At 42.2% G+C, this 18,740-nt stretch overlaps 1 protein-coding gene across 2 annotated transcripts; it reads right to left on the reverse strand.

Moving 5' to 3' along the window:
* Window positions 1-187: 187 nt before the first annotated feature.
* ero1b (endoplasmic reticulum oxidoreductase 1 beta) lies at window positions 188-18,010 on the reverse strand. 2 transcript variants are annotated; one of them, XM_066646967.1, is made up of 17 exons: window positions 17,597-17,697; window positions 16,194-16,388; window positions 15,063-15,182; window positions 13,264-13,347; window positions 13,018-13,059; window positions 11,611-11,693; window positions 11,425-11,498; window positions 11,001-11,121; window positions 10,823-10,869; window positions 9,677-9,688; window positions 9,149-9,175; window positions 8,339-8,431; window positions 7,960-8,206; window positions 6,697-6,766; window positions 6,313-6,399; window positions 4,657-4,790; window positions 188-4,321 (listed from the first exon to the last, which is right to left on the reverse strand). In XM_066646967.1, exons 2-17 carry the CDS (start codon window positions 16,281-16,283, stop codon window positions 4,261-4,263), a joined length of 1,392 nt encoding a protein of 463 aa, XP_066503064.1. In that variant the 5' UTR covers window positions 16,284-16,388; window positions 17,597-17,697; the 3' UTR covers window positions 188-4,260. The 2 variants fall into 2 exon arrangements, with proteins under 2 accessions (XP_066503064.1, XP_066503063.1); XM_066646966.1 differs by lacking the exon at window positions 16,194-16,388 and having other exon boundaries at window positions 17,597-18,010.
* Between the last annotated feature and the right edge of the window lie 730 nt (window positions 18,011-18,740).

Consider the following 18,740-nt stretch of genomic DNA (forward strand, 5'->3'; position numbering starts at 1 on the left):
GCGTTTAAAAACACAGACAATGAAAGCTTAAGTAGTAGATTTATTCCTCTGTTCAAATAAATAGATCTGACAAGTACACACAGTAACACAGGAGCAGATATACGGTAAACAGACGGTTAATCGGGAAATGAAAAGGGTTCCTTCTTTTAAAAATTATGCAAAAATCAGGGCTGAGTTTCTCAAAATATTCAACAGAAACACTACAGCCGCTCGCCTTTGTGTTAAAGGTACAATAAGGAGCATCCGCTGTGATTTGTCAGTAGCATGTTATTCCTCCACGGTTGGTCACAAAATCATTAATTGTACAAAATACATTTTTTTGTCAATGTTTTTGTAAAAAGTTTGATTTAAAAACATCAAATTTTCTTTGAAAATTTTTACTTATTGCTCCTTTAATCTCCAGACTTTGCATATCATACACATCATTTTTTGGGAAACACAGTCCTGAGTGGACTTCAGTGGTAGAAAGAAGCTGATCAACACACTTGAACATGAGCATTTATAAAGTTATGGTCTGACAACATTAAAAGAAATTTCTAACCAATAAATATAGTAGATTCATTTCTTGAGGTTTTGATGTAGGATGCTGGAATAGTGAATTACGGCACGGTGGCGCAGCAGGTAGGTGTCGCAGTCACACAGCTCCAGGGACCTGGAGGTTGTGGGTTCGATTCACGCTCCGGGTGACTGTCTGTGAGGAGTTGGTGTGTTCTCTCTGTGTCTGTGTGGGTTTCCTCCGGGTGACTGTCTGTGAGGAGTGTGGTGTGTTCTCCCTGTGTCTGTGTGGGTTTCCTCCGGGTGACTGTCTGTGAGGAGTGTGGTGTGTTCTCCCTGTGTCTGTGTGGGTTTCCTCCGGGTCACTGTCTGTGAGGAGTGTGGTGTGTTCTCCCTGTGTCTGTGTGGGTTTCCTCCGGGTGACTGTCTGTGAGGAGTTGGTGTGTTCTCCCTGTGTCTGCGTGGGTTTCCTCCGGGTGACTGTCTGTGAGAAGTGTGGTGTGTTCTCCCTGTGTCCGCGTGTGTTTCCTCCGGGTGACTGTCTGTGAGGAGTGTGGTGTGTTCTCCCTGTGTCTGCGTGGGTTTCCTCCGGGTGCTCCGGTTTCCTCCCATAGTCCAAAAACACACGTTGGTAGGTGGATTGGCGACTCAAAAGCGTCCTTAGGTGTGAGTGAGTGTGTGTGTTGCCCTGTGAAGGACTGGCGCCCCCTCCAGGGTGTATTCCCGCCTTGCGCCCAATGATTCCAGGTAGGCTCTGGACCCACCGCGACCCTGAACTGGATAAGCGCTTATAGATAATGAATGAATGAATAATTATAAATCAAATAATTTACTAAATGCCATAGGAGTGAACCTATAACATTGGCATATTGTAAAATATTTTTTGTCACTGTTATAAAGATTCACACCTGTATAAATCCGTAATATGGACAGTCTATTACATCCATCCATCCATTATCTGTAACCGCTTATCCAATTTAGTCTATTACAGTCTATTACAGTATTTTACTAAATGTGTGTCCTGATAACGTACTCCATTTTTCTGCACATGACACAGACAATTTAGATAATAATTAAGGACTATAGTAACTTTTCTAACTTCAAAATAGGGTTGTGACTTAGATCTGCCCCAAAGTTACCAAAAACGTGCAGGTTTCCACATTTAAAGGAGTCCTAGATGCATTAGTCTGATCCCCACGACTGGCAGGAAAACTGGGGGCAGTGGGAGTAAAGGAACAGCACTGACCTCGTGCCTCAATCCACATCTGACCCCCAACTACCCAGGAACAGGGGACAGCTGCCTACTGCCCTCTGTGTGTGTGTGTGTGTGTTGTCAGATGGGTTAAATGCGGAAGACACAGTACAATGACAAGTATAATGCATGTGTGCGCCTAGACGTACTATACCCATTTTAAACCTGGCCAGCTCAAGTATGATGTTCAGCACTCTTTCACCACTGACTGTTTTCTTCAATTCTGAAAGGCAGAGAGGAAAATGTGTAAAATGTAGCCAATGCTAAAGACAGAGATTTCACAATCAGCTGAGTCTGTTTATACGGGCTCCATCACAAACAGGGTATTGGAACTGTTAAGGCAGACAAGTATGCTCTGGTGCTCTTCAAAGCATGCAATGCTCATTATCACACACACACACACACACATAGCTGCTCTTATCTTCATCACTATTGTAATTATTATGTAATCCCCACATTATGATCATGCTCTCATAGACCAGTGTTACAGATATCACATGTTTATGGAAGATGATTTCCAGCACATGCAAATTCACGCTTTTTTAGGGGACATTAGAAACCTAGAGGAGCCATTGTTAGCAACCACCCTATTGTTTTTCATTAGTCAGGAGATTTTGTGAGTAGGTCTGGGTCTGATGGAGATATAAAACAATCCAGATTCATCAGGAGGAGGAAAGCCAAAGGAAAAATAACAGAAGGTAGGCTCCCAAAACAACTGAAGCAAATCTGGAAAATACTACATATGATGCATATATTGTATATTTAGTTGTAACATGAATAATTTGTTACTCACTGGTAATTTGTCTTGAGGCTAAATAAATAAACATTGGTCTCTTGTTTTTGCACTGTCCTGTATCTGTTGGACTCCTCTAGAAGGCCGCACAAAACATACGGAATCCTCCACCTAAGTGTTTAAGTGATATATGACTAAGACAAAATAAAAGTCTTTGGTCCAAACTGCAGTGTAATGGAGAACTGAACAGATGAGATTGCTCTCATACAGCAGGCTGACAAAATGTTCAACAAAGCATACACAACTCCCTCTCACACACACACACACCAACACACACCAACATCCCTTCATACTGAGCACTATAAATAAACCGTTTAATGTCAAAAATAAACAAAAAAGCACCTTGAATCTAAAGCGGAAGCAGGAGGTCCATTAGAGGGAAGGTTTGTTGATGACTGTGAGCTGCCTAAAAAAGAATCTAAAGCACTTTGCAAACATAATCTGAGCTTGTGGAACCAGTGCGTTACAGCTCAGTGGCTGCGGCCCACGCAACGGGCCACTTAACCTTAACGCAACAGGCACTGACTCCAGAAACAACGCTCTCCTCTGGAAAAATACAAAACGTTACTCTAGACGTAAACGTGCCCAAACCTTTGACTTCCTATATAGCAGCTATTAACAGTGTGTAAAAACAGACAAAGCCTGTTAACCGCTTGTTATAAGTTGCTTCAGTGTGTAACATCACAGTGCTACACTTCTTTCAGGCAGCATCCTACAGCAGCAGTCAAAAGTTTGGACACATTTCCCACATATAATCTGCAGATTATAATATTTGACATATGATAGATTTTTGACGATGTGTTTTATGTCCTTGGAAAAACAAATAGGTTTGGGGTTACACTGGTAAAACAGTGATAGAAGATCTGCATTTTTGTTACAAATAAAAGTTTGATTTTTTAAAGAATACGGATGAAATCTGTCTCCTTTCCAACATTTTATAAATGCTTATAAATGTTTAAAAAAACATTATATATCAGGATTTTCCCACAATCGCCATTAAAGTTTGTGCCTAAAAAATTAACCTTATTTTTTGTAATAAATATAAAAACAAAACGTATTTGTTTGATGAGAACAGAGGAAATTAAGCCTAAGTCTCTAGGACAAAGCCTTTAAAGGAGGAGCTGACTTTTGGGGTTGTGTCTAAACTTTTGACTGACTGTCTGTGTGAGGAGAAATACAAATTTGTGAATCAAAGCTACAGTTTAGTGTTTTCTTGAGAACATGGTTAAGTCAAATGGCTTGAAGGTGAACTGCAGGCCTTTAGTGGTGTAACACTGTTATTAACATACTGCCTGATGTAGAAGCCAACGATGGAAATACATGTAACATTCACACACAGCAGGCATACAGCAGACGCACAAATGACTACTTACAGCCATAAAAAAGGAGGCATTGAGAGGTGTTTCATTTGAGGGACTAGCATTTGAGAAAGCTGAAGAGAAGGGGTTAAAACCTGGAAATCACTGAAGCACAAAGCTGAAAATGTGTGGGCGCTCACGGACACCGAGTGCCGCTGTTTTTCTTACTACATTAGAAGCTGAGAGAGAGCACGACTCTGGTTTGTGGTGGTTTTCAGCTCGTCAGACAGCAGAGAAGAGCAGGGGAGGGTTCCATTGTCCAGATATTGATCCTGAAGTCCCTGATAGAGGCCTTACTCTGAGGAAGATAAGACTATTGCAGTGTCCTCTGGGCTGGCGCCACCTGGTGGCCTACATGTGTGTTACCTATGATCCTTCAGAAGGGTCCTGAAGTTATGCAGCTCTTTTATACTCCTGGAGAGTCTATAAAAAGGGGCAGAGACAGACAAAGAAAAAGAGAGAAAAAGCAAATCCCGGCTCTGTTAATAGGACTGGGCATGTTTACGTAGTGTCTAAAACCGGATTTCTTAACTGGAGAGCAACTAAAACATTCAAATTTGTAAACACAAGCAGCATAAGAGGCACACAAGACCTATAACCATTTAAAACAAGCACACAATGTCTTTGGTACAAATAATGAACAGCACCCTCTTGTGGAGGAGTTCCTAAACATGAGTGAGTATGTTTGTGAGTTAAAGTGTTGGAAGCCAGTTTCATGTAGTGCTTCACATCTGAAAGTACATTAAAAGAAATCTTACCTCCCAAACGCATTAATTAAAGCTACAATCTCCTGACGTGTGAGCTGGAAGCCTTTGGAGGGAAGGTTTTCTGGAAGGTTCTTGATTTCTTTCTCAGAAAACAGGATGCTCAGAGCTGTGCCCAGGCCCTGGGTCTGAAGAGAGGGCGACAGTAAGATCAGGCTGAGTGAGGTATAGATGCCTATGTTATGATTCCAAACCCAGACTAGACTCAAGTAAAAACATCTCAGAATCATAACAGACTGAAGATGACTTTATTTAAAAATCTTTCATATTTTTCAATGTACATTTAATTGAGAATCCACAATGACAATGAAATAAGCGTCTACACCAGGTTTCATAAGTTTTAGAAAAAAAATATATTTAGGAGTGCATCAGGCATTTTCTCCAATAATTCTTTTTTACCACATTACAAAACTGCTGATATACTGACACGGGATATATAAGAATTTCTCTATTAAAACTAATCTAAACACGGCTGCGGGGCGGCACGGTGGTGCAGCAGGTAGGTGTCGCAGTCACACAGCTCCAGGGACCTGGAGGTTGTGGGTTCGATTCCCGCTCCGGGTGACTGTCTGTGAGGAGTGTGGTGTGTTCTCCCTGTGTCTGCGTGGGTTTCTTCCAGGTGACTGTCTGTGAGGAGTGTGGTGTGTTCTCCCTGTGTCTGCGTGGGTTTCCTCCGGGTGATTGTCTGTGAGGAGTGTGGTGTGTTCTCCCTGTGTCTGCGTGGGTTTCCTCTGAGTGATTGTCTGTGAGGAGTGTGGTGTGCTCTCCCTGTGTCTGCGTGGGTTTCCTCCGGGTGACTGTCTGTGAGGAGTGTGGTGTGTTCTCCCTGTGTCTGCGTGGGTTTCCTCCGAGTGATTGTCTGTGAGGAGTGTGGTGTGTTCTCCCTGTGTCTGCGTGGGTTTCCTCCGGGTGATTGTCTGTGAGGAGTGTGGTGTGTTCTCCCTGTGTCTGCGTGGGTTTCCTCTGAGTGATTGTCTGTGAGGAGTGTGGTGTGCTCTCCCTGTGTCTGCGTGGGTTTCCTCCGGGTGACTGTTTGTGAGGAGTGTGGTGTGTTCTCCCTGTGTCTGCGTGGGTTTCCTCCGAGTGATTGTCTGTGAGGAGTGTGGTGTGTTCTCCCTGTGTCTGCGTGGGTTTCCAGTCCAAAAACACACGTTGGTAGGTGGATTGGAGACTCAAAAATGTCTATAGGTGTGAGTGAATGTGTGAGTGTGTGTGTCGCCCTGTTAAGGATTGGCGCCCCCTCCAGGGTGTATTCCCATCTTGCGCCCAATGATTCCAGGTAGGCTCTGGACCCACCGCGACCCTGAATTGGATAAGTGCTTACAGATAATGAATGAATGAATAAACACGGCTGCCCCATGTGGTGAGAGTGAGAATATTAAATAAAAAAAATCAGTTTCACAAATAAAGTTTTGTTTTTGCTGAGAGAATTTACTAATTTCTTTTTTAATTATTGTTTTTCAGAACCTTTAAACCACACTTTATCAATTTTGTTTCCTACATATCGGTGGGAAAAGTGTGTTATGTTCTTTTATTTAAAAAAAAATTTAAAAAAATTCATTCATAGGCAAAAGAATAAAATGTAAATTTCTGAGCTATTTACAAATCCACACCAAACCTAGACGAATAAGTAAAAATAAATGTATCTACCTGTAACTTTCCCCATAGCCGACATTTACTGCAGCCCACACAGTCCATTATGCGGGAAATGTTCTTAAAATGGAGCCTGAACTCCTCCTGCCATAAAAACACAGGCATCATTCTGGTTACACAAAAACACTCTGGAGCCTTAAGTTGGCACGTTTGCATAATTTGACTAAACATATCACAATATTATAATTCATGAAAATCAGAACAAACGTCAGACTACAAGACTTCTGGTTCAGATCAATGCATTTTCACACACATGACTCAGCTCTGCTGTGCAGAGTGCACAGGGAAATCGGCTAAAAGCTTTATACATTCATGCACCAAAAATAATAAAAAAAAGTTGCATTGCACTTTACCCTGCATGTTTAGAGTGTGTGCGCTCACCTTTAGCCTTTTGGCTTCAATCTTGTGGCCTGCAAACATGGAGCTCTCATCAAAGTGCATGGGGAAGGCTCTGAGAGGTAGAAGGAAACAGGATTAACTTTTTCCCCCTCAAAGGCATACATAAAAAAAGTTGATATCAGCTCACAGACGCTCTAATCTAATGATTTCTAAAAAGAGGTCAGGATTGGTATCTTCTTAGTTCAGTCTGTGTAAGGAGGAAGAAAACTCTGACTCTAAAATGACCAAATATATTATTCATTCATTCATTATCTTTAAGCGCTTATCCAGTTCAGGGTCGCAGTGGGTCCAGAGTCTACCTGGAATCATAGGGCACAAGGCAGGAACACACCCTGGAGGGGGCGCCAGTCCTTCACAGAGCAACACAGACACACACATTCACTCACACACTCACACCTATGGACACTTTTGATGCGCCAATACACCTACCAACGTGTGTTTTTGGACTGTGGGAGGAAACTGGAGCACCCGGAGGAAACCCACACAGACACAGGGAGAACACACCACACTCCTCACAGACAGTCACCCAGAGGTAACCCACGCAGACACAGAGAGAACACACCACACTCCTCAAAGACAGTCACCCGGAGGAAACCAACACAGACACAGGGAGAACACACCACACTCCTCACAGACAGTCACCCGGAGGAAACCCACGCAGACACAGGGAGAACACACCACACTCCTCACAGACAGTCACCCGGAGGAAACCCACGCAGACACAGGGAGAACACACCACACTCCTCACAGACAGTCACCCGGAGCGGGAATCGAACCCACAACCTCCAGGTCCTGGAGCTGTGTGACTGTGAAACTACCTGCTGCACCACCGTGCTGCCCCCCAAATATATTAATTCTGTTCAATTTTTATTTGTTTAATTTTTTTATGATTAAAATAGTTTTCTTTGACATTTAAAAAAAACACATTAAAACAAAATCACTAAGTACTTTTGCAAATCCCAATTCCAGAAAAGTTGGGCTGCTGTGGAAAATGTTGCTTAAAACTGTATGCAATGACATGCCAAAACCATATAAACCCTGGGGTTTTTAACTGTAATTGACCAAAATAGTGGATAGCAGCACTGCAGCCCACATTACAGATGGAGGTTTGATTCCTAGCTCAGAAAGGAACAGTAGACTCCTAACATCACATTATACTACTCCTGTAACAACATTGCTAACAAACACTGCTATTCTGGAAAAACGTTACAGATCATGTTGGATGATGCATTAGCAGTGTCTCACTTGGTCTCATTGAGAATTTGCAGCAGCAGTTCCTTGGTAATGGAGTCCTCCAGAGCATTTCCTGTGTACAGATTAATGAAGGCACGCTCGAAATACGGCGCCACTTTGGACAGTGCTCTGAGCTCGATCAGATACAGGAAGTAGAGGTTCTTTAACCTCCGAGTTCCTTCTCCTTTAGTCTCGGCCGAGTCAAAGCGCCGCCGAAACTCATGAACGTTTGGCCCCCACACCGTCTTTCCCCAGGTCTCTGCATGGAAATGACATCAGATGTTAAAGTACAATGAACAGTGATACACGAGCAACATTTGATTATTGTGCACAAACATACAGTAAGTGTCAGCAAAAATGTTACATCACTGTTTGAGTGTATAGCACTTACCATCCAGGAGGTGTTCAGCACAGAGGTGGATGTTAATGCTGCTGTGGAGGCCAGAGATGAGCCTGTAGAAGACTCTCTTCTCCAGACACAACCCTACAGCACAGAAAAAGCCACAGGCTACATTTAGAAATCGTATGATTATCCTACAACATTGTTAAAACAGATTTGACTGTGGACATGACTGCGGGGGAATGGGTGGTCATAGAAGTGCTATAACTACTCCACTGTCAAAAAATAGACACTGTGATTGAAGTAGTCGAGTTGAATTGGCCAAATGTTTGTGTACACCTGCTCCTAAAAGGGGTTCAAACAAATGGAAGCCACAAAACCATTAGCAGAAGTCACTGATGTTGGATGATCAGTTGTGGTTCACAAGAAAAATACCTAATGGGCTGATTGTTCAAATTCTGAAATAAACTGATTATACAAATAAGGCTAAAATGCAGCAATAGTGTCTTTGGGAAGATATTTAATAAACGTGGCATCTCTAGTCCTCCCGCAGCAGGCTGTTAGCACATCTCCCCTCCAGTGCCCCCTATCTGGGAGAGGGATATGAGATCTTTATTGAACTGGACTGAAGTGGTACTTGTAGCAGGAAAGAAGGCACAGGCAGATAAAAGGGTCCATTTAGAGGGGTGCTGACAAAACAGAAAAGAATATTACACTGACCAGTTTACAAAGGGAGGACTGTTCATGTGTCTAATCCCTGAATCCCTGTCTGGGTGCTTGAGTTTGTGAGTGTTTTTGAGCTCAGCAGTGTTGTGTTTGGCTGTGCATACGTGGTGATAAGGAGAGGTAAGATCCAGTTACCTTCCAGCCAGTTGTAAAAGCCTTCACCTGTGTGAACAAAGTCAACAGAGACAGTGTGTGAGCATGGGAGTTAAAGCCTCCTCTCTCAGCTGATTCCACATAGAGCCAGCAGCATGTATTAAAGAGTGCTGTTGAAGGACTTGGTTTTCATATCCATGTAGTCCTGTGCTGGTAAGGGAGCTCTTATTCAAGTGATGTTTGAAAAGATTCCAAAACAAAAACATGTATTGGTAATTGCTGGTTTCCCCCAAGACCCAGAAGTGTTTTGTTTGTGGTCTGGGGCTGTCTTTAAAGGTATTTTTTTTTTAGGAGGCTATTGTACAGGCAAGTAGGATTTTACACTCAATGTGGGCTGTCACCTGGCACAGGAACACATTCATGTAACCAATGTCTGACATATAAGAGTCTATGTAAATCCACACCTTAATTCATCATTCATGGAGGTACATGAGTGAATATATAGCTTACAGTTTAAAAGGACATGTATATACACATAGATGTGGTTAGTGCAAAGGAGAAACAACTCACCATCATCGTCACCTAGGGGAAAGCACACAAACAAATATAGGTTTTAAAAGGTAATATTAATATAAACACTGTCAGATTTTATACCCTCAAGGTATGAGCAAATTAAAACAATGGCCAAGTGTGTACCTTAAAAGAGAATTTAAATTACAATATAATTATAGACATATAAATAGAAAAACAATATAACAACTGTATAGACAATGTGTATGCAGTAAATCCAATGTAAAATATGTCATTATAATGAAATATGTTTTGGAGTGGTATGAAATTTTACTATATATACACACAATATATTTAAAGTAACATTATTTAAAGCTGAGGTGGCACAGTGGTGCAGCAGGTAGGTGTCTCAGTCACACAGCTCCAGGGACCTGGAGTTTGTGGATTCCCACTCCGGGTGACTGTCTGTGAGGAGTGTGGTGTGTTCTCCCTGTGTCTGTGTAGGTTTCCTCCGTGTGACTGTCTGTCAGGAGTGTGGTGTGTTCTCCCTGTGTCTGCGTGGGTTTCCTCCGGGTGACTGTCTGTGAGGAGTTTGGTGTGTTCTCCCTGTGTCTGCGTGGGTTTCCTCCGGGTGACTGTCTGTGAGGAGTGTGGTGTGTTCTCCCTGTGTCTGTGTAGGTTTCCTCCGTGTGACTGTCTGTCAGGAGTGTGGTGTGTTCTCCCTGTGTCTGCGTGGGTTTCCTCCAGGTGACTGTCTGTGAGGAGTTTGGTGTGTTCTCCCTGTGTCTGCGTGGGTTTCCTCCGGGTGACTGTCTGTGAGGAGTTGGTGTGTTCTCCCCGTTTCCATGTAGGTTTCCTCCAGGTGACTGACTGTGAGGAGTGTGGTGTGTTTTCCCTGTGTCTGCGTGGGTTTCCTCCGGTTTCCTCCCACAGTCCAAAAACACACGTTGGTAGGTGGATTGGCGACTCAAAAGTGTCCGTAGTTGTGAGTGTGTGAATGAATGTGTGAGTGTGTCTGTGTTGCCCTGTGAAGGACTGGCGCCCCCTCCAGGGTGTATTCCCGCCTTGCGCCCAATGATTCCAGATAGGCTCTGAACTGGATAAGCGCTAATTATTTAAAAGCTATACACTATACAGCTATGGACTCTATGTCCTATGTGAGTGTAAGGAAAAGTTCTCACTATGACACAAAGAGGTCAAACTCACCACGACTTGGAGCCAAGGGGTTAAGAGGTCGATACACAGATCTTGGCCTAAAAAAAAAAAAAAAAAAAAAAAAAAAAAAAAAAAAAGTAAATCACAATAGTGAATGTGTCCACTGAATCTTAAAAAAAAAAAAAAAAAGACTAGACTTTCATACTCAGCTGAAGCACAGGTCACTCACTTAAAGCAGTTCTCCTCGTAGATGCTGTTCCATACCCTCCATGCAGAGGGTCCTTTGTATCCTGTGTAGCGCTCAGGATTCAGCCGCAGGTCCACATACTCAGCCTCAGGAGACATCTCGTCTAACAATAAAAAAAACACTGAAAATTAGTGTCCCACACTGGGAGTCCAGAGGCATGTAGCCACCAAAATGGCCAAAGTGAGAAAACAATTTAACAAATATTCATTTTTTACAATTAATTTGTTTTTTGAGGGGGTTATATAACAGTTACTAGGAGGTGATTTTGGTTTTCATACTGTCTCCTGAATTTCAGCTACAAGCAAAGCATTTCATCTTTGTGAATCACTGTAATGTAACTTATTATAATAACAGCACATGGCCAACCCTATACTTCTGTGTGCATCAAGCTAATGCTGGGTCTCACCGTCCAGTCCGCAGAAATGATCCTGCGCATCATCATGGTGAGCCCAGTCCTCAAACGCCTCTTTACTCTGATTACTGTAGACATTGATGAAGAAAGAACGTATCACACAGTGTTAGCTACATGCTGATGAACACATGATGATAGGAGGACAGAAATAGCATGGTCAATTGAGGTTTAAACACATACCTAAGAGTGCTGTTTATGGCACCCAGCTCATGAGCCTGCTCACACTCCTTAATGTCTCTGATAGTGTTGGCAGCTTGGGAATACTGCCAGGAGAAGAGACAAATGTCAGAGCTGGTGCTAACAAAGTTTAGAGAAACTCTGTGCTCAAATGTCACACAGAAACACCTTAAAAAGACACAATTAAACAAACAGTTTTATAATAAATGCTCTAAATGCCAACATGAGTTAAGCATTTGTGCAGAACACTTGAGCCCATGCTACTTGTCGTCTTATGTACAGCTCCCTTATAGCCTTCCAGTCATTTCAATGCTTTTCTATTACGATTATATCATCTATATACACAGCTGAACACCTTCGTCCACAATAGGTGAACCTGACCATAGTTTTGTTCAAGAAAGAAGTTACTGTCACAAAAATAGGTAACAATTTGAAGTCAGTTTTAACCCATTTTAGCTTTTAAAAGGCAATATGTCTTTACTATTTCTGTTCAGAACTTGTTATTCGAAAAAGTCTGATATGTGCAAATCAACACAAGTGAAACAGCCTGTGTGACCTTGACTGCTATCACACAGCCAGATGTCAATGCACTCAGTACATGAATTACAGAGCAAACAGTCAGAGCTAGAAGAGAGCTGTGTGCTGACTCTACCCTAAGTGCTATCCTCAGCCTTCTGCTTCATTACACAAACCTGCAAGCTTACAACAAACAAAACGCACTTAACGCCCCAGTCGATCATGCAGTGGGAATGGGATACATTACGCCTAATACAATTTCCAAGAGTGTTTAACTTTCTTTTCAGCAAAACTGCAAATGAACAATTTTCCTCTAAATTAGTTCAACTTTACTCTTATATTTTTGCACTGGGGCTACAAGGCAAATGTAGTAAAATAGGAATAGATGTTTACAGCTGTCTGCGTTGCGCAAACTGGATGTCTACATCCTAACACATCTCCCTCTAACCACAAGTTAAGTAATCTAAAACAGATCTGTGTTCTGACACTCTCTGACCCTCTGTTTTGGATGCAGGAAGCCTGAAAAAACATTAGCAGATGTCATTTTAAAGACTGAACATCATATATGCGTTTGTTTGTAGACATAAGCAAGTGTATCTGTGAAGACTAGACAAGGATTGAGGCAGGTCTGTGGTGATTTATGCGTGCAGATCTCACTGCGCTTACATACGGCCATAAAATACCTTTAATAAAAAAAAAGTAGTGTAAATGGAGTTGGGAAGACCATCACTTTAAAAACATGGATCTATTCAGTAGATTCATGAGGGACCAGAAAGTTGCTACATATTATTTGCAAGCAAGGAGTCATTAGAGGGTTATTAGCAGGTAACCCTTGTGTGTACCTTGTTTACTCAAAGTAACATACGGCAAGAGATTCTCCAGAGGTTCTCTCACCTTATTATAGTTGCCTGACTTAATCCCCACTGGAATCTTGCTCTGTACGAAGAAAAATACAGCATATGTAGAAAATGCAAAGAGCATTGCATCAAACACAAAGAGTGTTTATAATACATATATACATATATATTACAATAAACAATAACACGACTGAATCTCTAGTTCTGTTTAGGATAAACAAATGTGGGAATGATATCTGCCCCCAATTTAAATATTGTGGGACAAGCGGTGATCAATTCTGACCTCTGGGCAGGACTCTACGTGGCAATCCTTAATGGCACAGTGGCTGTCATCAGCCCAGAATGGACAGGGGCGCTTCAGGTTTACCTGAGGAGAGAATGAGGGAAATGAATGGCTGACTGCAACCGTATCCAACAACCATCAGGGCATATTAAGACTAGGTAATATATCAGCTGGCTAATGCTGAGGTGACTGTCTGTGAGGAGTGTGGTGTGTTCTCCCCGTGTCTGCGTGGGTTTCCTCCGGGTGACTGTCTGTGAGGAGTGTGGTGTGTTCTCTCTGTGTCCGCATGGGTTTCCTCCGGGTGACTATCTATGAGGAGTGTGGTGTGTTCTCCCCGTGTCTGCGTGGGTTTCCTCCGGGTGACTGTCTGTGAGGAGTGTGGTGTGTTCTCTCTGTGTCCGCATGGGTTTCCTCCGGGTGACTATCTATGAGGAGTGTGGTGTGTTCTCCCTGTGTCTGCGTGGGTTTCCTCTGGGTGACTGTCTGTGAGGAGTGTGGTGTGTTCTCTCTGTGTCTGTGTGGGTTTCCATCCGGGTGACTGTCTGTGAGGTGTTTGGTGTGTTCTCCCTGTGTCTGCGTGGGTTTCCTCTGGGTGACTGTCTGTGAGGAGTGTGGTGTGTTCTCTCTGTGTCTGTGTGGGTTTCCTCTGGGTGACTGTCTGTGAGGAGTGTGGTGTGTTCTCCCTGTGTCTGCATGGGTTTCCTCCGGGTGCTCCGGTTTCCAGTCCAAAAACACACGTTGGTAGGTGGATTGGCGACTCAAAAGTGTCCGTAGGTCTGAGTGTGTGAGTGAATGTGTGAGTGTGTGTGTCGCCCTGTGAAGGACTGGCGCCCCCTCCAGGGTGTATTCCCGCCTTGCGCCCAATGATTCCATTGGACCCACCTCGACCCTGAACTGGATAAGGGTTACAGACAATGAATGAATGAATAACGCTGAGGTTACATGAATTTATCAATACCAGCAACTATCTCACAGACAAGACAGTGAAACTGCTTCAGAGACTTGTTGTTTATTTGCATCTGGATACAAGTAATAACCCAAAGCTCCTACGTGAATACAACATACAAGCAACAGCTGCATAAATATTGGAAAATTCCACACCCAACACCATAATATTTATAGTAAGTCCCTGCAAACCTCTGCTCTTTAGTTGACAACTGAGACAAAGCAGTCGCACCTGACGATTCAAGTTTTGCCACTTTTGTCAGAGTCAGAGTATTTTAACCTCTCGTCTGTTTTACATGATTTCTGACACTAAGAACTAAATCATACTGATCTCTAAGGCTAAGCCACTTCCTTCACTGTGACTTGCACTAACAGCGACAGCTTCTTTCCTGTTCAGAAAAGGAGCACTAAAAGTATGACATGTTGTCACCTCATTTCACGACTGGGCCTGCACATGAGACTCTTAAATCTCTTCCTCCATGCTTTGGGTAAATGAGATGACTCATTTAACGTTCAGAAACTTGCAGGCACTGGGTGTAATCAAGATTAAAATCTGAAGGTGCTTTCGTGTGTGAACTGGTGCAAGCAACATTTTTTTAAGCATAAAGAGCATGGTACAATTCCACTGACTACAAATATGAGTACGCTGTTCATAACAGGGAAGGCATACAGTGCAACTGAAAATCCAAGGAGCATATCAGAGGAAAAACGCAAATCAGGAGATTAAGCACCTGGCAGAGAAACAGTGATGTAATTATTTAGAAACACAGTTTGTAATAATTACCTACATTTGAATGAGGCTCTGTTACGACAATGTAAATACAACTGTGTAAGAAAACACTTGAGAGACTTACCTTGTAATATCTAAAAAAGTCTCTTTCAATGAGCTTTTGTATTAAGGGAAAGATCTTGAAGTTGTTGAAGACGTCGATGCTCTCGATGTCACAGAAACAGTCGTCCAAGACACCTGTCAACTGACGAAAACAAGAGAGGATATTTTTAAAAAAGGGAAGAGAAGAAAGCGGAAAAGTATCAAATGTGCAAACGCAATACAGAGACTTACATTCATCGTTCTGAAGCCAGTACGACTTAAACCAATAACAATTTTAGTAGAATTAGTAAACAGAATCTTCCAAACTCTTTCTCATTTCTTCACATGATATGAACTACCTTTATTTATCTGCCGTCATGCATTATAAATAAACAGCAGCTTTGTCTGTGGGACTTTGCATTGATATCTGAAACGAACTTCGCTTAAATAATTAACACCTTCATCCAATCAATGCAACAGGTCCCAAAATTCATTATATTACAGGATTATATTACAGGATTTCATATTGGCCTCTTAAATTCCAGCTTTGTTTTATATTTAATGCACTACAGAAACAATGAAAGGCAAGCAAATCATTCAGAGTGGTCAGATGTGAAAGGTGAAGATCTAGAAAATTTAGAGAGTCTCTGCATTGTCAGACTTTTTCATGGTGGTAGATACCTGTAGAATTTAATGCCTCTAAAGCTCTTCACAGAACAATGCAAATACAGAACCTGGAGAAACTACAACAGCACTGAGACCATGCTTTGCCTGAAGCATGTTTTTTTTAAATGTATTCAAAGGCACATGCAGGACACTCTAAGGCACATTTCTTTACCCAAATCACAATGGTCTACATCACATGAAAACCACATTCGGTGGCTATTTTGAATAGTAAAGAAGGTGTCTATATTTGTTGTAGTTATAAAATCTGGTTCCTATCACCGCTGCCTTAATTAAAACTACATTCGTAGTTTCTCATCAAATGACTTTAAAGGATTTGTTTACACCTCAGACACTGAATTATGAATACACTTTAAAATCTACTGGAATTCCCCTTTAACAGTAAAGTCACTTTCAATAGGGAACATAAATGAAACCACAGTAGAGCAGTGGAGTTAAGAACAGAATTGCTATAAACTGATCTTAATAAGCATGAGATTACTGGTCTTACGCTCTGCGTGATCTGGCAATAGTGCAAAAGTCCAAAAAGGCAGGTGGCAAGAAAGGCTGTCCTCCACTGGCTGTATCTTCCTTCAGGCATATTAATAATTGTGTTATCCTCATTCAAATGCAAAGTTGTGCACTGTCTCTGGTCTGAACAGCTGTCATCACCAACCAGAACTGCAGAGAAGACCTACTCCAAGACCTGCCGCATATAAACCCAACTTTGAAAAAGGAGGGAGGGAGAGTTTGCATACGATGAGCTGCCACTTACAGCCACATGTCTTTGGAGACACGCCTCCAAAACACAGATCGCGTCACTTGTAGCCCCGCCCCTAGAGTTGTAGTTTTTACACATCTGCTGTGCCGTTTTGCTGAATGGAAGTGGAACGCGGTAGAAACTACAAATCCCACAATGCCGCGAGGGCCGAATCTGCTCAGAGCCAATGAGACAACACCACGCTGAACAACTGCTTGGTTTTACTTTCTGCTGCTCGCTGTGGTTTAGATGCAGAATTAGGAATATGAAGCATCCCATTATGGGACGTTTTAAAAAGGTCAGGAACAACTCTGAAAGAGGACTAAACTAATACGGATTAAATAAACAATTCACATTTCTCTCCATAAACCAAATCAATAATGAGCAGACACATACATACATTTTCTTTTCCGCTTCTCCATTTCAGGGTCGCGGTGATGAGCAGACACAAATGGACCATAAAACCGATGCATGTGCAGTTTCTCCATATTTCAAACACAGTTGTTGTAATAAATCAACTAATTCTAGCAAAATATATAACTTTTACACGGGTAGACACATTTTAATACACGTTTAGTGTTAATTTAAATCATATTTGGATATACTTCCTTTGACCAATTCTTTATGAACTGTGCACATAAATGACGATTAGTGAAATATAAAAAAGTGAAGATGGGCTACTGATAAAAAGTACAGGGTTCACGTTTATTAGTGAACCCTAATGATGACGTAATCCAAAGTAAGCTGAGTAAAATACTTTGAGATTTTTAACAGGTGGGAACGACTTATTAAGACGTCGGGGACGATATATTTAATGCATAGCAGTGACTTCATAAGGTGTGGTAACAAGTTGCTTGAATATTTCGTTCCCACTCATTATATATGTTTTTCACACGCCTTAATTTGTTTTGAAGGGATGTTACCAGCGTTTTACTTGAGCGCGATGGTGATTAATATTATGAAACGCGACTTGAAATGAACCAATTAATGAAGAGCGTCCAGGTGACGTCAGGTGTGAGATTAGAAAGTGCGAGAAGGCTGCACCGCGAGGCGAAGGGCTAAATGTGGGGCGCTGTGATAAAGTGACCGTTAAAACGCTAGCGCCTGGTTTCCTGTTTTTTAGTTACTGTTTAACTGGTCGGTGTTGGACTTACGTGACATAGGCAGCTCTGCTCGGTGCTGTCCTCTGTGTCTCTGGTCTGTTGTTGTTGAGTTTTTCCTTGACTCCCGTAATGAAACCATCCCAAAACTAAGTCCCCCCAGACCAAACATAGTATCAATAAAACCACACAGCTGTGTGAGGTTTGTTTAACCATCGCTGAACTGAATATTGTCTCTAAACACACAACACAGTCCAGTGGTCGCTGGCTAACTTAGCTAAACAACTACGGTAGCATCTGCGGAATGCAAAACAAACACCAAAACCCAAAAGGAAACCCTCCCTCTTCCTCGGTACCAGCGTCTATAAATTCCTTATGGACAAAAACCTGAATCGAAAATGTCTTCTGTTAGAAAGTAAGAACTTAGCTCCCGTTTTCTCAGTGCTGGGCTCTCCTCACTACGGAAACCGAGATGGCTCTGTGGCCGTGTCCCGAATCCACACCGATCCCTTGTTCCCCAGTAAAATAGTTAGGAATTCCGCATTTTCTAGGGTGCCCTTGTGTAGAAATATTTTAGTTTGTCTCAGTCTTTGTTTTCTATGACTGTATTTTAGGGCCACGGCATTTTCAAAAATGGTTAGAGAAGAGGGCTTAGAACTGAAAGGTCCTTTGTTTCGATTCCCAAGATTGACAGGAATATTAGGGGCAGAGTGAGGGAACAGTACTGTCTTCCTCCCTTAATCCACAGCAGAGGTGCCCTTAAGCAAGGCACAGAACCCACTGTTCGCCAGGCACCAGGGCTGCCCACTGCTCTGGGTGTGTATTCACAGCCCCTAGTGTCCTAGTGTGTGTGTGCTTGTGTTCACTGCCACAGATGGGTTAAATGTGGAAGACACCTTCCGTTGTATGTTGTACAATTACATATAATTGCATATTTACATTGTACATTTTTAAATATCAGAATAATTCTGAGATTAATGTCAGAAAAATTTGGAAAACAAAAGTCAGAATAATTGCTAAATCAATGTCTGAATATTTCACTGCATCTATAATAAGGCAGAAAACCCTTTGCAGTGTAACTGATAAATCCAATGTATTGATGAAGTCACACCATACAGATTTCAGGAACAAATACTCAGGCATGGTGGCACAGTGGCGCAGCAGGTAGTGTTGCAGTCACACAGCTCCAGGGACCTGG

This window comes from Hoplias malabaricus, chromosome 16 (assembly GCF_029633855.1).
Source record: "Hoplias malabaricus isolate fHopMal1 chromosome 16, fHopMal1.hap1, whole genome shotgun sequence".
Lineage (NCBI taxonomy): Eukaryota > Metazoa > Chordata > Actinopteri > Characiformes > Erythrinidae > Hoplias > Hoplias malabaricus.